The sequence below is a fragment of the Amblyraja radiata genome, chromosome 13, assembly GCF_010909765.2.
Source record: "Amblyraja radiata isolate CabotCenter1 chromosome 13, sAmbRad1.1.pri, whole genome shotgun sequence".
NCBI classification, from domain to species: Eukaryota; Metazoa; Chordata; class Chondrichthyes; order Rajiformes; family Rajidae; genus Amblyraja; species Amblyraja radiata.
The window spans coordinates 55,644,414-55,663,674 of NC_045968.1; the positions used below are offsets into that span (position 1 = coordinate 55,644,414).

General features: G+C 39.7%; 2 protein-coding genes across 4 annotated transcripts in view; one reads left to right on the top strand and one right to left on the bottom strand.

Annotated features, from left to right (window-relative positions):
- The window catches only part of psmd1 (proteasome 26S subunit, non-ATPase 1), a 103,885-nt gene that overhangs the window by 50,524 nt on the left and 34,100 nt on the right, over positions 1-19,261 (top strand). The window lies entirely within an intron of this gene.
- Positions 6,681-17,215, bottom strand: htr2b (5-hydroxytryptamine receptor 2B). Of its 3 annotated transcripts, none has more exons than XM_033032123.1 (4): positions 16,794-17,215; positions 15,986-16,600; positions 8,276-8,476; positions 6,681-7,665 (listed from the first exon to the last, which is right to left on the bottom strand). In XM_033032123.1, the coding sequence occupies exons 2-4, from the start codon at positions 16,410-16,412 to the stop codon at positions 6,791-6,793; spliced, it is 1,503 nt and encodes a 500-aa protein (XP_032888014.1). In that variant the 5' UTR covers positions 16,413-16,600; positions 16,794-17,215; the 3' UTR covers positions 6,681-6,790. The 3 variants fall into 3 exon arrangements, with proteins under 3 accessions (XP_032888014.1, XP_032888013.1, XP_032888015.1); XM_033032122.1 differs by having other exon boundaries at positions 15,986-16,606; XM_033032124.1 differs by lacking the exon at positions 8,276-8,476 and having other exon boundaries at positions 15,986-16,606.

A 19,261-nucleotide genomic window follows, 5' to 3' on the forward strand; every position in this document is an offset into this window, starting at 1 on the left:
TACGTGACTATGTTAATTCACTGAGGAGGTGATTCATGTTGCAAAAGTATGCACTGCCTTTCTTTATTTGCAATGAACTTCCACTTTGGAATGTGAGCAGTAGAGAAATGAGGCTTAATACTGAATGGGTAGAATAAAAGGAATATTTATGGATTATTTTGTAGTCACTCTTGAGATGGGATACCATCCAAAAGAGCTATTAAAGAGAAATAAGTATAACATTCATGAGGAATTTGAGGCTATATAAATGTTTGAAGCAAGAAATCAGAAAGAGGAAAGATAGATGTAAAAAAAATTCTTGATGCACGTTCAAGATGTTGAATTTTATAGAATGCAATTACCAACATTTGAATCTCAGGGGCTTAAATACATTATAAAGTATTTGATAATTTATTGAAAACTCTTAATTTACTGACATTTTTGTAAAAGTATTAGTTCCTAAGAAAATAATGAAAACTGATGTTTCAAATAAACGTTCAATCGTAGGATCACCGAGTTGCTTGTGGCACATAACATGGTCCGTCCTGAAGTGGTAATTAGTATGCACTAGAAAGTGAGTTATTTTAGCTTGGCTGAAATATCAATGGACTTGGTCATTGCAGGTCAGTGAATAGAAAGATCAATTTAAAAAAAATTGTTCACAAATATCCAACTGGAAAATGTGCTTGAAGAATTTGAAGTTATTATCATGTCATTGACAGTTGCTGAATTACTTTCTAGCATTTGTAAGGTTAATACCTAAAGAATGGCAATGAGAATTACATAACTATTTGATGGAATCAGAAGTCAACACAATTCATTGCAAAAGTTACAGGGACGATGAAATCGGCCATTAATGTAACCTACCCTCCTTAGTGAAGTATTTGAAAACCTCTTGCCATACAACATGCTCAAGTCAAGTCAAGTCAAGTTTATTTGTCACATACACATACGAGATGTGCAGTGAAATGAAAGTGGCAATGCTCGCGGACTTTTGTGCAAAAGACAAACAACCAAACAACCAAACAAACTATAAACACAATCATAACACGCATATTCTTTTACATAATAAATAATGGAAGGAAAAACGTTCAGTAGAGTTAGTCCCTGGTGAGATAGGCGTTTACAGTCCGAATGGCCTCTGGGAAGAAACTCCTTCTCAACCTCTCCGTTCTCACCGCATGGCAACGGAGGCATTTGCCTGACCGTAGCAGCTGGAACAGTCCGTTGCAGGGGTGGAAGGTGGTCTCTCATGATATTGTTGGCTCTGGAGTTGCACCTCCTGATGTATAGTTCCTGCAGGGGGGCAAGTGAAGTTCCCATAGTGCGTTCGGCCGAACGAACTACTCTCTGCAGAGCCTTCTTGTCCTTGGCAGAGCAATTCCCAAACCAGATGGTAATGTTCCCGGACAAAATGCTTTCCACCGCCGCTGCGTAGAAGCACTGGAGGATCCTCGGAGACACTCTGAATTTCCTCAATTGCCTGAGGTGGTAAAGGCGCTGCCTTGCCTTACTCACGAGTGCTGAGGCGTGTGATGCCCATGTCATATCCTCGGAGATGTGGACTCCCAGATATTTAAAACAGTTCACCCTATCCACAGGATCCCCATTTATCCTCAATGGAGTGTATGTCCTCGGATGATGTGCCCTCCTAAAGTCCATGATCAGCTCCTTCGTTTTTTTGATGTGCCCTCCTAAAGTCCATGATCAGCTCCTTCGTTTTTTTTATGTGCAAGAGGAGGCTGTTATCCTGGCACCAGAGTGCTAGACCAGCCACCTCCTCCCGGTAGGCCTTCTCGTCGTTGTCTGAGATCAGGCCCACCACCACAGTGTCATCAGCAAACTTAATTATTGAGTTGGAGCTGAACCTAGCCACACAGTCATGTGTGTACAGGGAGTACAATAGGGGGCTGAGGACGCAACCCTGGGGCGATCCTGTGCTCAGGGTGAGGGACTTCGATGTATTCCCTCCCATCTTGACTGCCTGGCGGTGAGAAAGTCCAGGACCCAGGCACACAGGGAGGTGTTGAGCCCCAATTCCATTAGCTTCCCGGCCAGTCTGGTGGGGACTATCGTGTTGAAGGCTGAACTGTAGTCTATGAACAGCATCCTCACGTAGCCCCCCTTCTGGCTGTCCAGATGGGAGAGAGCGGTGTGCAAGACCTGGGAGACCGCATCGTCCGTGGATCTGTTCGGACGGTATGCGAACTGCAATGGGTCCATGTTCCGAGGGAGGAAGGCGCAGATGTGTTTCTTCACCAGCCTCTCAAAGCATTTCATGACTACCGAGGTAAGGGCCACCGGACGGTAGTCATTCAGACAGGCTGGGGAGGCATTTTTTGGTACCGGTACAATGGTGGATTTTTTGAAGCAGGCAGGGACCACGGACTTGTCCAGGGAGAGGTTGAATAATGTAGTGAGCACTGGAGCTAGCTGCGTAGCACAGGACTTGAGTACTCGCCCCAAGATGCCATTGGGGCCTGCAGCTTTTCTCGTGTTCACCCGTGTCATAGCCCTCCTCACGTCGTGCTCGGACAGCGAGAATGTGTGCACATTCCTCTCTTCAGCTTCGGTAGCCAGCCCGCTGGCGGTATTGTCGATAGTCGGCAGACCTGGAGTGGTGTTGCCCCTCTCGAAACGAGCGTAAAAGGAGTTCAGGTCATCAGCTAGGGAGGTGCCGGCACTTGCGGATGAGGGAGGGGTGCTCCGGTAGTTGGTTACAATCCGTAGCCCCTGCCACAGGCTTCTGGTGTCCTGCTGCTCCATCTGTAACTCCATCTTGTCTCTGTACCTTCTCTTTGCGTCCTTCACCGCCCTTCGCAGTCGGTAGGACTCTGCCTTGTAGACGTCCATGTTTCCTGATGCCAGGCCCGAGTTGTAGGCAGCGGTGCGAGCATTCAGGGCCACACGAACAGACCTGTCTACCCAGGGTTTTTGGTTCGGAAAGATGCTTACCCTTACCGTGGAGACGATGTTGTTGGTTACTGTTGCGATGAAGTCCGTGACTGCTTCCGCGATCTCACTGACGTCACTGGAACTTGCTTCGAACATATTCCAGTCGACATCACTCAGTGCATCTTGCAGCATGGCCTCTGACTGGTCGGACCACCGCTTTACGTCCCTCGTCCCTGAACCATAAACTGGTTTGTCTTTCCACAGATGTTATTTGACTGGCTGAGTTCTTCCAGTATTTCTGTTCTTGTTACCAGCAGCTGCATTTTTATGTTTTGCATAAATTAAGTTGTCAAGATATTACGTACAAAGTCTAAGTGTAAAGTGAAAAGTATAATTACAAGGTTTCCAATCGATTTTACTAGACTGCATTAGTTGGCCATAATTGTAATTGAATGATTATAGCATGTGAAAATGTAAACCATTTTTGAGGCAATTGAATGTGACGGACATAAGACATTAGTAAAGAACAGGCAGACATAATTATTTTTGTTTACAGGAAATACCTTGATGGATAGCTTGATCCTTGTTAGCAGTAATGATTGTTTTCCAGTCATTAATTTTCTCGATCTTTTCTAAGAAATGAATGTAAACGGAATTTCTGCACAGTCTGTTCAAATGGATTGTAATAATGATTGAAGAGGGAGAATAAAAGGAACACTTTCATGTTTATTCAACATGAAGAGTACAGTTTTAGCAACTTGAACAATTCTGTTTTTAGGAGTATAAATTCAGCTGGCCACTTTGAGTATCCTAAATTTTACACATTAACAAAAATAATTAGGATTTGTAAAATGTATCCATTAGGTTCAATTTTACAAAAGATAAATTAATTTTAGTAGAACTGATAAGAAGCTAATCAGATTTAAGAAAGAGCATTAGGAATCATTATCATAATTACTTATCCAGGTGCAAATAATGCTTTAAACAAACATTGTGTCCAGAGAATGCTGGAGAAACTCAGCAGGTGCAGCAGCATCTATGGAGCGAAGGAAATAGGCACCGTTTCGGCCCGAAACGTTGCCTATTTCCTTCGCTCCATAGATGCTGCTGCACCCGCTGAGTTTCTCCAGCATTTTTGTGTACTTTCGATTTTCCAGCATCTACAGTTCCTTCTTAAACACATTGTGTCCAGAGATCTTTTTTCATCCAAGTATTTGTGTGTTGGTGCAATATGCAAAGATAATTTCAATTTCAGTTTGTTTAGTTTGACTTAGTAGTGACAGTAGCATAGACAGTAGCATCTATATTTTAGAACAAAACGCAGGGTAGTGTCTGTGTTAAGAGGGTTTAGATTTAACAATACGGCACAGAAACAGGACATTCTGCCCATCGAGTCCACGCCGACCTGTAATCCCTGCACACTACAAGTGTCCTACAAACGCAAGGGACAATTTACAATTTTACCAAGCCAATTAGCCTACAAACCTGTTAATCCTTGGAGTGGGAGGAAACTGGAGATCCCAGTGAAAACCCACACAGGTCACGGGGAGAATATGCAAACTCTGTACAGACAGCACCCATAGTCAGGATCAAACCCGGGTCTTTGGCGCTGTAAGTCAACAACTCTATCGTTGCGCCACTGTGCTGCCCAAGAAAAGGTGTAGGAAATAATACTTGGAAGCAGATATGCAGGTTCTGATATTATTTAGCCTGCATACCATTTCTTTCTGTATATCATAATTTCTGGGGATTTGGTTGTAAATTTGGAAGATTTCTCAAACTCTTGGATAGAAATCAATTTTTTTAAGTGCAAAGGCAGCTATGAGGTAAATTGGAAGATTGGGAATTCATCTTTAGCAAATGAGAAGTCTATTCAAGAGTCTGATAACAGCAGGGAAGAAGTTGTTCTTGAATATGGTGGTACATGCTTTCAAGTTTTGGATCTTCTCCCTGACGGAAGAGGGGAGAAGAGAGAGTGACCACCTAACAGATATTTGGATTAAGGTTCATTTTAAATAAGGATGCATTTCTTCTAATCATTGTTCTAACAAGGTAACATGAGTAACAAGGTAACAAGTCCTGCTTTCGAGCCTTTCATTCTGGTTTTCTGTCATTCCTATGATCCGGTTGTGCTACCTTTCAGTTCCTCTGAGAGCTTTCCAGCATCCCCCAAACTTGGAATGATTTAAATTCGGCTGACTCTGAGTCTTGCATTTAGGGCCATTACTTCAGGTCTGCACGTCACTCAGCATCAACTGGGACACAATAGACCTATGTGAGAATACGAGGTTCTATTCAGTGGAAGATGGATGAAGGGGTACTCATCATTCCTGACTTTCATGGTTATTACTTCGTTCTCCTCAAATGTCCTCCTGCTATTTGCCAACTAAGTGGAACTCCCTAGTTGGTTGCCTATCGATATCTCTAGCAATGGCTTCTGTTCCTTCTATACCCTACATCTGATCATTAGGGATCTGGTTTTGGTTAATCAAAATTTGTCGTGGTATTACCCAGCTCAGTGCTTTCACACTGCTTGAATATCACAAGGGGAATTGATAATGTGAATGCACACTATTACCCAATGTAGAGGAATCAAGAACCAGACTACATAAGTACATAAGGTCTTCTTATCGAGTCCACATCGCAAGATTAGAAATTGTTCAGCCAGAGCTGAACACACTACTCGGCATCTGCATACAATGGCGTCTTGCGCTTTTTGCGCTTCTTGCACATAGTGGTAGAAAGATTGGTGGAAACAAGGCCGCGACGTAAACGCTCTTTCCTTGGCCGCAGTACATAAGGTCAAGGGAAAGATTTAATTAGGAATTGGCATCAACTTTTTCACTTGGAGAGTTATGGGTATATGGCATGAGGTGGTAGTTGAGACAAATACTGTAAAAGCATTTATAAAAAAACTCAAACAGATATGTCGATAGGAAAGGTTTAGAGGGATATGGGAAAACGGGCAACTGGGACTAGCGTAGATTGGGCATCTTGGTCAGCATGGATGAGTTAGGCCAAAGAGCCCATTTTAGTTCTGTATTACTCTGACAATTGAATTACCCCCCATTGGGTAAAGAATTCTAAAGATGCACTACCAGGAGAAGAACTACCTTCTCATTTCAAACCAGAACAGGCGACTTTTTATTTTGAGACTGATGGTTGTTTCTAGACGCCCAGGCGCAGCCCCCTACGAATTTTGTACATTCCCAAAACGGAACACAATACTCCAAATGAGGCCTCATCAACATCTTGGATAACTATACATAATGTTGCAACTTTTGCACTGACTATCCTGATGATGAAGGTCAATGTAGCAAAAGCCTTCTTTACCACCTTTTCCACCTATAAGACCATTTTCGGGGAACCATGTACCTCTACATCTAGATCCCTTTACTCTACAACACTCCCCAGTCAATATATTGACTGAACGTCCTGCCCTTGTTTGACTTCCCAAAATGCAGCATCTTATCCGCATTTAACTCTTATAGCCATCCCTCAGCCCACTTGCCCATCTAATCAAGATCCTGCTGTAACTTTCCTTAAGCTCCCTAATATTTCCTTTTTCTTTGTGCTGCCTCATGCCTTTGTTTTCTGCCTTTATTCAGACATTGAAATGTGTTTGTCGTTACATAGTTTGTAAACCTAATGGTTCTCAAATGTAACTTTCTCTGTCAAGTGGATTTGATTGGAGGGGGAATGACCAAAAGAGTGAGGGTATATATAATCACTCTGATGTTACATCTGGAATGATGTACTGTAAACCTTGTAACAATATAAGAAAATGACCACACTGATCACGATAACAAATTGTAAATATATATCTTTTTGAAAAGTTTAATAGGTCATGGCATGTTGCACATGTTGAATCTGCACACTGATTAGCTTCCACTTTATACAGGATGTCAATACTATTTTATACATAGCTTACTGCTTCTTCTGCTTTGTCCATCTCATTTTCAGAGAATAACAGTGTGTCCAGCATTACTGTGGTTTGGACAGGGCCCAAGCGTAGCTGCAGGGGACTAACATCAGTTGGATTGATTCCATTTTTTGTACTGAATAGTTTGGAGTTTTCATTCATTGATGTTTGAAATGACATCCGGCTGAAATACTTCCGAAGCATTTTAATATCCTTTTTTCTTATATATTCACATGTAATATACCGGCTGAATGCCTTGCGAAAAGTCTTGTTGAAAAGAGTATATACAAGTGGATTGACACCTGAGGAGATGTAACCCACCCAAACAAAAACTTCCATCAGGTTTTCGAGGAGTTTCTGATCACAATTCGTACAGATGGCAGACGTAACATTCGTTACAAAAAATGGGCACCACATCACCAAAAACAGGAAGAAAACTATTCCTAAAACCTTAGATGCTCGTTGCTCGTTGCTGATGCTCTGCATGGACTTTTTACCCATACTGGAGAGTCTTCTGATGGGTATATTCTCAGGTGTGCAGGAAAACGGCTTGTTCTTTAGTGAACTATTGATCATGGCAGCCTTCTCTGGAGACTTGCTTGGTGTAAAATCTTGCTGGAAAACGGTTGAGACAGTAGTCCAGTTAAGCTGCTGAGGTGGTTTTGCCCTAATCAGGTAAGCTTTCTTTCTCAGCACCTGAATTGTCAAGAAGTAGATAACTATCATGATGGCAAGAGGGATGAAGAATGCAGTCAATGAGCCAAAGATCATGAAATCTTTAAATATGTCAATTTTAAGTAAGCAAGTTTTGTTTATAAAGGTATTTGTTTCGTCCTGTAGGCCTTTGATAGGGATGGGAATAGCAATGCCTATGTTGAAGAGAAAAGAAAATTAGATCAATGCAGTAATAGATTTTCATTTGATGTCTTATCAAATTCAGTGCTTAATTAAGCCAAATTAGAACTTTATTATGTGGAATGACAAGATGCCCTTTTGGTAATGTGCTCCACTTATTTTGCAGTATTTTTGCAAAATGCTTAGCATTTCTGCTTTGTTTATTTCTGGAATTTTAAGTTCAATTGCTTTTAAAAGTACGACTAATTAATATGAGCAACACATCTCAATTTTTAATTTAAGCAAAAAAGACAAAGTTCCATTCCAGTTTTCAAGTTCAGACCATGTTCTATTACTAAGCAGTATTGCTTTAGATTGAATTGGATTGTAGGAAGTGTAGAAAGCTAAAATCAGTTCCAAGCTATTGCCTCTGACCGTTTAATGGTACAAAAAATGTGAGAACCGTATTTGGACTTGAGTTAAAAAAATAAAAAAGATTTTGTATCTACTGATAAGATTACAAATAATCATCATCTACTATCACTTCCATGTTGTTAGTTCCATTACAAGTATTATTTAATTTGATGTCTATCGGTCAGAGGAATTTAAATTAAGTTGTTAAAGTTACCAGTAAACCGTACATACCGATGGAGATGAGCCATACTATTGTGATCTTTATGAGAACTTTAGCCCTGGAGTTGAAGCGACTGTGCTGAATAGGTTTTTTAATAGCAATGTAACGGTCTAAAGAGATTGCACAAAGATGCATAATTGAGGCTGTGGATAAAAGAACATCCAAGGATATCCAGATGGGGCATATCTCGCAGGGTAACGGCCACTCAGAATCTGAAATTAGGCAGAAAGGTATTAGAATTTACCTGAAAGTCTGTCAACTTGAGCTTCAAACTTCAGATTGAGTAGCATTTCTTTTAAAAGCAACAATATATTTACAGGTTCACCACAGATTCATTTTTGTTTACATTTAGTTTTTTTCAAGCAACTGGTGGTCTGGCACGTCCTTTAATCTGGACAAAATTACGAGAGCGCACTTGAAATCCCCCCCTAGAAGTCTGTCCAAAAATGTGGCACCTGGGCCGGGTGAGGCAGTCACTCTCGACCTCATTGGGGCTTCCCTGCTGATTGGTGGGTTGAATTTGCCCCCCTGTAGCCAGGATTCTGGAACTCTGGCCCAACTGCTTCCGAGTTCCAAGGCCGACTTTAAGGGGGGGGGGGGGGGGAGGGGCGATATCTTGGCCCCTGGGCAGCCCATGTGGATTGTTTAGGTACCATTGGACACCTCACAGAGGCTGTGACCCCTGTTTGCCAGGCAAAACAGATAACGCAGAAAGGTGGAAAATCGGTGGTGGACCTGTGTATGGCATTTTGAATCCTGACAAATATTTTGCTTTCTGGAGGCATATCAACCCTCAAGTCAAAGAAGAAATAATTTGTTCAAATGATCAAAAGTTTGGTGGGTGATGAATTTTAAATAAAGCTAATGCTAAGGCACATGGATTCGGGGAGGGAATTTCCGAATATCAGTCTAGGTTTCAGTGTACGGGGGAAAGTAGTTGTATTTTGGTAATCAGGAGTACAATGTTGCAAGGCCTTGCAGAGTGAGCATTTTTGTATCATGACATTGTTTAACCAGGAGGTAATGCCAGTCGGCAGCATAGGGATGTCCGTGAATGACACTTGATTAAGTTATGAGGTACGTAACAGCAATTTGTTTGTCCTCCAGTTCATATAAGGAAAAGATGGTGTATTAAAGTATTGAGGCATGGAGTGCACTTCAGCATCAAATATGACACAAATTGAAAGCAGATTGTGGTATCAATTGAAGGAGAGAGATGTAGTCAGTCGGTAGCAAGGGTTTATGATGGGTAACAAAGACAAGAGCTTTGATTTTTTCCATATTGGTGGAATTTTCTGCTTGTACAGCAGTGGATATTGGAGAAACAGTTGGATTACTTGGAGACAGTGGAGAAACCAAAATATTTGGTGTTAAGTTAGAGCTACCAAATATACGTGGAAATCTTTTTGAATGATTCTGACGGGCAGCATATAGATGAGAAATGGAGAGGATGGTCAGGGATATATCCATGCTGATTGTGTTGTTAATGGTGTTGGTAGAGAAGACAATAACACTATTGCGGCTACTACCAAAAGAAGAAAATTGACTGATTGTATGCATTCGCATTCAACAGAACAGAGCCATTGAAAGAAAATCTAGTCAACTGCATTGAAAGCTGTATGGAGTTTGAGGACCAGATGAGCTTTGTACTTGATATCAGTGAAATAGTAGATTATGAAATGATTTGTGTGTAAAAACCTGCCTCATGCTTACAATATCAAGAGTGGATATGAGATGAGAGCATATTCTTGCATATTGGTAGTGGGCTGGGTTGGCACAGTGATTGCTCCATTAAAATGGGAATATTCTAATTGATGGTGGACTCAAAATGCTGGAGAAACTCAACGGATGAGACAGCATCTATGGAGAGAAGGAATTGGCGATGTTTCGGGTCGTGACCCTTCTTCAGACTTGTCGGGGGGCGGGGGCGGGAAAAAGAAAGGATGTAGGCGGAGACAGTAGGACTTGTGCGAGAACTGGGAAGGGGAGGGGAAGAAGGGAGAAAGTAAGGGCTATCTAAAATTAGAGTAGTCAATGTTCATACTGCTGGGGTGTAAACTACCCAAGCGAAATATAAGGTGCTGTTCCTCCAATTTGCGCTGGGCCTCACTCTGGCAATGGAGGAAGCCCAGGGCAGAAAGATTAGAGTGGGGGTGGGGGGGGAGAGTTGAAGTGCTGAGCAACCGGGCGATCAGGTTGGTTAAGACGGACTGAGCGGAGGTGTTCAGCAAAACGATCGGCGAGCCTGCGCTTGGTCTCGCCGATGTAGAGAAGTTAACACCTGGAACAGCGGATGCAGTAGATGAGGTTGGAGGAGGTGCAGTGAGACCTCTGCCTCACCTGGAAAGACTGATTTGGTCCTTGGATGTAATCGAGGGGAGAGGTAAAGGGACAAGTGTTGCATTTTCTGCAACACTCCTGATTGATATCCTTTTATGATCAGGTCGTGTTGATCTCTTTCTTGTTATTGAGAATGCTTTTAAAAAATACATTTAAAACAGCAGTGACTTTTTACTTAATATAGGCATTTTGTTAAATGGCCTGGTCTGTCGACTTGCAAACTGCTGAGGCAGTTATGTTCCTTAGTTCCATAAAATAAAAATGATCAGAATGTTAATAATGTGTGTGACATTTCTCAAATTGGCCAAGCATTTGACACACGGTTCAATTCCAAGAGTTTTATCCTATATTAAACGATTTCTGTCACTTTCTATAACACTTCAATTGCACATTCCTTTGGCCTTTGTTCCAACCATCTTCCTATCAAAACCCTCCCTTGTCTATGTCAACCTATTCCCTGCCACGCTCTGTCCTGCCTCTCACCTTTTCCAGCTTTTTTCTCACCCCCACCCCCTTCTCTATAATCAGTCTGAAGAAGGGTCTTGACTCGAAACCTCACATATCCATGCTCTCCAGGATGCTGCCTGACTCGCTGAGTTACTCTAGCACTTTGTGTCTTTTTAAATATTCTTGAAACTTCTTTAAGGGTTTGGTTACCTGTCCTTGTATCTATTTATCTGGTTTGTTGTCAAGTTTTATTTATTAACATTCCTATGAACTATCCATGATGTATAATTAATTGCATGATATAAATGCTTCTGTATTGCAAACTCAATGAAATCTGGAAGTCTTCTACCATGAAATTGCTCTAATATAATTTAATAGCTGTTCTTTCCCAGTTCTAATGAAGGGTCATTGACCTGAAGCATTATTTCTCTTTCTCTCGCTGTCGTTGCTATATTAGCTTGTGGATATTTCCAGCATTTTCCATTTTCCATATTGCCAGTGTCCAATATTTTTAAATAATTTAAAACATAGTACAAATGTGTTAGATTGGAAGATTGCTAATTCTTTCAAAGAAATATATTATTTCACAATTTTCTCCATTAACTTTAATTTGTCATTGTGTTGCTGATACTTTGACGTGCCACCTCATTTTATAAGCGTTTCAATCGGTGTCAAATACACATTTTGAATTTAGTCCTTCCATAATCAAGTCCTGGGATTTATGTGGATAGGTGAACCTAAAATCAACCACTGGAAACATCACTGTACTTCTATAGTGTCTGAGGTACAACTGAACTATCCCTCTGCCTATTTTCTGTCTTGAGCATGTTAGTATCCATGTTGCCAATAATTTTGTGGACTTTAATGTTGCTGGCAATTTTTTTTACACCAAACATCAATTCAAAGTCCATGCACACAACCAGAACTACACTATCATTAACAACCTTCTGTTACTTCTTCAAAGATCTCTATTCTATGCGAGATCTTCAGCATGTCCATATTGACTGTGATAAGCATTATATTGTAATTATACAGTACCTATTACGTGGCAGAATATACAGTGTTGCTTTATGCCAGTCGTATCAAATAAGAATTCACCACAAATTACTTGGGAATATTGGATAAATGACCAACTTGATACAGATTTGCAGTCAGTAAAACATTCATCCACTACTACCCTCTGCCTGTCATCATCCAGCCATTTTTGGATCTAGTTCACCAATATGCCTCGTACCTCTTGTGCTTTAACTTTCTGGACCACACTACCAAGTGGGACCTTGCCAAAAGCCTAATTAAAGTTCATATAGACAACAGCTACTGTTCTGCCTTCATCAATCTCCTTGATTACCACCTTTTAAAAACCCATCATAATTGTGAGATATTATCTGCCCTGCACAAAATCATCTAATCATTCCCTGCCTTTCCAAGTGAACATACATCTTGAACTTCAGACTCTTCTCCAACAACTTCTCTAACACTGGTATAAGGCTCACTGGCCTGTAATATCCAGCCTTGCACCTACTGCCTTTTTTAAACTAGGGGACAACTTTAGCTGACTTCCAATTTTCTGGTACCTTGTCAAAGTCTCTGCAATCTCCTTCATATCCTGGGATAGATCCTATCTGCTCGGTGGAGTTTATCCACCCTAATGTGCTCCAATATTTTTAGCATTTCCTCCTTCGTGATAAGCATATGCTCTAGAATAGCAGTGTACCCCTTCTTCAACTCACCAGCCTCCATGTCCTACTTCCTGGAGAGTATCAATTGAGGATTTATTTAGCAGCTCACTTGTATCCCCTGGCTCCATGTAATATACTATCTTTGGTGAGGGTTTGGATGAAGGATTGATGGCTTTGTGGCCAAATTTGTGGATGATATGAAAATAGATGGAGGGACCGGTAGTGCAGAAAAAGCAGGGACTCTGCAGAAGGATTTGTATAGGTTGGGAGAGTGGGCAGAGAAGTGGAACGTGAAATATAGTGCAGCAAAGTGTGGAGTCATGCATTTTGATAGTAGGAATAAAGGCGTAGACTATTTTCTAAATGGGGAGAGAACCCAGAAATCGGAGGTGCCTAGGGACCTGGGGGTGCAGGATTCCCAAAAAGTTCATGTGCAAGTCGAATCGGTAGTAAGGAGGGCAAATGCAATGCTAGCATTTATTTCAAGAGGGCTAGAATACAAAAGGAAGTAATGCTGAGGTCACCTAAGTAATAAGGTGCAGGTCAGGCCGCATTTGGAGTATTGTGAGCAATTTTGGACACCATATCTGAGGAAGGATGTGCTGGCCCTGGAGAGGTTCCAGAGGAGGTTTACAAGAATGATCCCAGGAATGAGTAGGTTAACTTATGATGAGCGTTTGACGGCACTGGGCCTGTACTCGCTGGAGTTTAGAAGAATGAGGGGGGACCTCATTGGAACGTACCGAATAGTGAAAGGCTTGGATAGAGTGGATGTGGAGAGGACGTTTCCACTAGTGGGAGAGTCTAGGACCTCAGATTTAAAGGACTTTTCTTTACGAATGAGATGAGAAGGAATTTCTTTAGTTAAGAGGGTGGTGAATCTCTGGAATTATTTGCCACAGAAGGCTGTGGAGGCTGCCAATGCATATTTTTTAAAGCAGAGATAGATTCTTGATTAGTATGGGTGTCAGGGGTTATGAGGAGAAGGCAAGAGAATGGGGTTAGAAGGGAAAGATAGATCAGCCATGAATGAATGGTGGAGTCGACTTGATGGGCTAATTCTGCTCCTATCACAAGACCTTTTGTCCCAGAGATGATCTGTTCCTCTAACTACCCTTGCTTCCAATATAAGGTTTTAAGATTCATCCTCGTCTAACTTGCCATGGTCATTTCATGACTCCTTTCTACTACCTAATTTCTTCTGTTTTCTCCCATATCCCCTATAAATCGTATTACTGACAGCACATTTATTTACCTAAAATATGCTTCCTGTTTCACTTCCTGATCAAACCTTCAATATCTCATATAAATCAGGGCACATTAAACTTGCCATCTTTATTTCTTGCCCCTGCAGGGGAGGGAATTCCAATCTGACGTATTTGAGCGATAAAGGCATAGCTGAAGAAATTCAGTTATGAATGATAAATGGTCAAAATTGAAAAGCAGTTACCTGGAAAGGTAGAAGAATTGAGGGTTCTAGGGCAGATTGCAGAGAGAGCGAGAGGATAACACCATAAAAGGATTTGTAAGTTGGTGAGAATTTTTAAATCAAGGTATTACTCAGCCAGTTGCCAATGTATGTTAGCACACACAAGAGTGGTAAATAAACTTGATGTGTTGGAATATGAGCAGCAACATTTTGGGCTTGTGATTAAATAAGTAATATTTCCCAAGTGTATTTTTAACTAGTTTTCTCTCTTTAGAAATGTACCTACCAGTAATACTAGACTTGGTCCTTTAGCTAAGTGAATTCAAGAGACTAAAAATATTACTTCAAATATTCGTTTCCAAACTCCTCACCGTCTCATTTTGTTTTTAAAATACATATGTTACATGTGTAGTATTTTCCATGATTTCATTTCAATTAAAATACATTTAAATAATTAAATGCATTCACCATCAACTTCTCTTTTCTTTAAATTATGAAGATTATACCTGAATGGTATATTGTTATGTACCTTATTTTAAGTGCTTTACGACCAAGTTTGAGTTAAACAATTAATCATTTTACCATTTTATAAATTTAAATTGAATAGCTCTTTTAACAATTTTGTTCTGTTGGCATTAAATGTGATATAACAGCTGTATACCTTCAAGTAGTCTCCTCTGTTCCCCTCACTCCTTCAGTAAAAAAATGGTTGAAAGAGGTATGTTTTGGTTGTATAGTCTTTTGGAACAGTAGATTTTAGTCGGGGGAAAATGTATTTTGCAGTTATTGTCAAGAATTCATTTATGTATAAACATCTTTCGTTTTAATTTAGACATTTTTGTATCTTTATAGACATGCAACTGACAGGGCATATTTATAGATGATCCTTTGAGGTACATGGTAATAACAAACTACTTTTTCCTTGCCTTGTTGGAAGGGACCCTTCCTGTCTAGTGCATCATACTATAGTGTTTCTTTTCAAAATACATTTTTAACTTCTGGGTTATAGAAAGCTTGTTCCTTTAACCAGTATTTTATTTAACCGAGCATTTGATTAAAGGAATACCCGTTAAATGAAATTAATTATACAGTGTTTAAGGCACAGAAACGAGCCATTTGGCCTAACAGATCTGTGTTGGTGTTTAAGCTCCACGTGAGTTCTTAATCTTTATTTGACACCATTGACACATTATTCCATTTGTTTGCCAATTAGGTTTATGTACCTTGCTCTTAAGTGCACCATGTAAGTTGTGCTATTTCCACTATGGTAGTTTCACCGTTCTATTTGCTCTGTGCACGCAGTTTAATGGCTGTCTTTCAACCATAGCTGCAAATTGCAGCTGGTTGAATCTTGTATTCATTGTGTTGCATGTTAATATACAAATTATGCTTGCTCATAAATATTACAATAAACAATTTATACAAAGAGATTTTAAATATGGTGTATTCAGATTTTTTTTTTTCTTCAAGCTTCCTGTAAATGTATGGTGCATATGTGTTTAAGGTTTGGAAAAGGAAAGGAGGTTAATAGGAGCAAGATCTGTGATGGAAAAACTAAGGACAGAAATCACAAAATATTTTAAAATGTGCACATAATAACTTATGAGTCAGAAGACTGAATAAAAACAGCATGCAATAAGTGCAGCTCAATGAAAAGATTAAATTAATTGTTAACGCCCAGCGCATTTGCATTCATTGGACAAATGTCCATTTCACATTGTTCTTAAAGATGAAACTATACAAACAGCATGCAATAGGTAGGGTAAACAGCAGAGTAATGCTGACTAGTGCCTGAAAAACTGAAGAGAAATTTGAATAACACTTACTGAACAGAATGTTTAGAAGAGCGATAGGCATCACCAAAAGTCCAACCAACATGTCCGCTACTGCAAGTGACATGAGGAAGTAGTTGGTGGCATTCTGTAGTTTCTTCTCGAGAGAAACTGCTAAAATAACAAGAATATTGCCTCCAATGGTGGGTATGATCACTAGTAAAATTAGTAGCGCTGCCCACCGTAGTCCATCGTTCGACCGATCTCCTTTTAAAAAGTTTGAGCTGATAAATACACTGGTGAGCTTGGATTCCTCTGTAATTGTCAGATAGAAGATTTTGTTTGTTTCTGAAGTGTTGAAGAACTGAATTGGGGTTGCATGCATTCTGCTGGTCGTAAACATGCTTGTAGAGTCCACTGGGTTAGACACGCCATAACTGTCTGGTCCAGGCATCGTCTCTGAATATTGGCAATTGCCCATCTACTTCCTTTCGAGTAATGATGAGCATGGTCCGAACAATCAGTTCACAGATCACTGGCACACTTGTGCCAGAATAACATGTTTTGTATCAGATTCTTTGTGGTTTTGTCCATAGTTTCAGCTTGCCCTGTACTCTTGAAATAAACATTAATTTCTCCATTGTATCTTGTTCAAATTTTCCATTGTATCTGTTGCTCATTGGGATAGTTGTGCAATAAACAGTTGAGAAAGAAAGGAAAATAATTTTTAATACAGTTGCAAAAAGATTCTTAAAAGTGAGTCACTCCAGCTATTAAGAACTGCTGGAAACATTTCATATTAATTTTTGTATGTTACTAATTAAATTAACAAACTTGCCCCAAGAACTGCAATTGCTCTTACCTCCAATCTAGCAGCCGCCTTTTGTACAAATTCACAAATTGTTGTCTTATCGTTACTGCTGATTCCTCTGTTGCTTTGTCAGGAAATCATTTTAGTCCTGTTTCCCTTTCTCTGCTTCCTCTGAGCTGTATAAATTTGTTTTGATCCATATTCTGTATCGTTGCCAGATCACTGCTTTCGTTTCACTCCTTATAGCTGTACTGCATCTTTCTTCACTATTCATCAATATGGGACTACTTAACCTTTCCCTGTGATTTAAAAAAAAAAAAAAAAACTCTGGTCAGTATATCCATTCTGAGGCAATTTGGCAGTGCTTACTTTCTTCGATGTTCAGTCTTTATGATATTTCTGTGTCATAATTGTCCAGCAGTGATGCTTAGCTCTGAAGATGCAATAACAACCCCTTTCCCCCCTCCTCCTTGTTCTCTCGATCTCTCTCTCTCCCTCTCTCTCTCTTTCACCTTCTCTTTCTTTCTCCTCCCCCGCCGCACCACTTACGCCAACAGCACGTATATTATCCAAATATTGAATACTGTTCCTTTCTCGTATTGCTGTAAGACGCAGCCAACGTCAAATGGTTGAGTTCAGAAAAACAATGTCCATTTTTTAATATCGGTGCAGCGGCAGAACTATGAAATGTAATTGCATATATATATATATATATATATATATATATATATATATATATATATATATATATATATATATATATATATATATATAAAACTGCAGTTCAAATTTTATTTGCTTTTACAATAATATTTTTTACACTCTTTCTAGAGAGAATTCTATGCTTTCCTGGTGGCCTTTACTTATTCTAGTTAAATCCTCTCGCCTTCAAAAACCTTAGATTTTCTGTTCCTATTTATGTTTGAGTATTTAATAAAATTTAAATGAACACTGGTGTTTTGCTCTCCTTAGAAGGAATGAGGTAAGTTTCAGAAGAAATCATAAATTTCTTCCCATAGGATACACGGCATTTTGTGTGAAAGTACTAAACTCATCTTGACTCTAACATATGGAAAGATCACTTAAAGAAAGAAAAATGGTAGTTATTGCTGATAGTTTTGACAGTTCAGTCAGTCATTTATACAGCATAATTGTGCTCTTTCTGAGCATTTGCAGAATCGAAAAGGAAATGTTACTTTTTAAATCTATTAACATTTCTCATCTCTTCCATACTTCTGAAACATGAGGTATAACATTTTACTCCAAACTTACTGAGGCTTATGAACTTCAAGCTGGCAACTTAAATTTTTGAGAACAGGCTTTTACATCAGCCTGCATATTATGAATGTTAGTAACTGTTGATTTATCATCAACGGAAATCTACTTTAAATATACCTGATTGTAAGTTATTTTCAAACCAATTTGTGTTAAAGATGTGAAGACTGGCATCAATAATATGATCACGAATCATCTTGAGATTGGTGAAGGAGATGTTTATATTGAAAGAATTTTTCAAAGACTTCATTGCTATCTCGGAAAAGAGCTCTGCTAGTTGCATCTAATCTGTGGTATAAATTGCAAATTGGATGTCGACATTTATTGTCGTTTAATGCGTGCATGGAATGTATTGCTCATGAAGTTAAATAAAATAAATGATCTAAACCTTAAATCCAGCATGTGGGTCATATAAATTAAAGTGTTTTCTTTTTAGGGATAATTTTGACTTTCATCATAAATCTAGCTAACAGAATCTAATGTGCACAAAGCTACAATTTGGCAGCATTTACTGGAGTTAAACTTATGGCTGAGAAGTATTTTGAATGCATTACAAAGCAAGGAGAAGACTATATTTAGGAGTCTATGAGAAAACCATACCCAATCCTAATAGTTTGAAATAACACATGTTTATTTTGCAGTAATGTTAAGGTTGTAGTGACGCGTTGGGTGAAGTAAAACAGCACCTATCAAAGTTTACTATTTATCATGAACCTAACTCAAACTTAGGAACTAATCCTTTGGCTAAAGAAGTTCTATAGGTTACCACAAGGAGATGCAAGAGAGCAAAATGTTAAATACACATTCTCGCTGTCTTTTTTTCTATTTAAGTTTGTCTAGAGTAAGCAACCTCATCCTTATTTCTCATTCTGAAACTTTGGGTTGAAATGACAACTAAGGATCCTTACAGGAACCGGTCTTGCTGTGGTGTATGAATTAGGGAGGAAAAGGTGAAAGTATATGGTGAAACTGATGGGCTGAAGTGTGTTTATTTCAATGCAAGCAGTAACATGGGGAAAGCCAATGAACTCGGAGCCTGGATCAGTGCCTTGATCTATATGTTGGTGCCAATATGGTGGCTTGGTTATGTGAGGCACAAGACTGTCTTCTCAACATTCCAAGGTTTGGATGGTTCAGGTATGATAGAGAGGAAGGTAAAAGCGGTGGAAGAATTGATTAACTAATCGGGCAAAATATAAGGCTGCACTCAGGGAGCACATACTGGAGTGTTTCTACACCAAGGC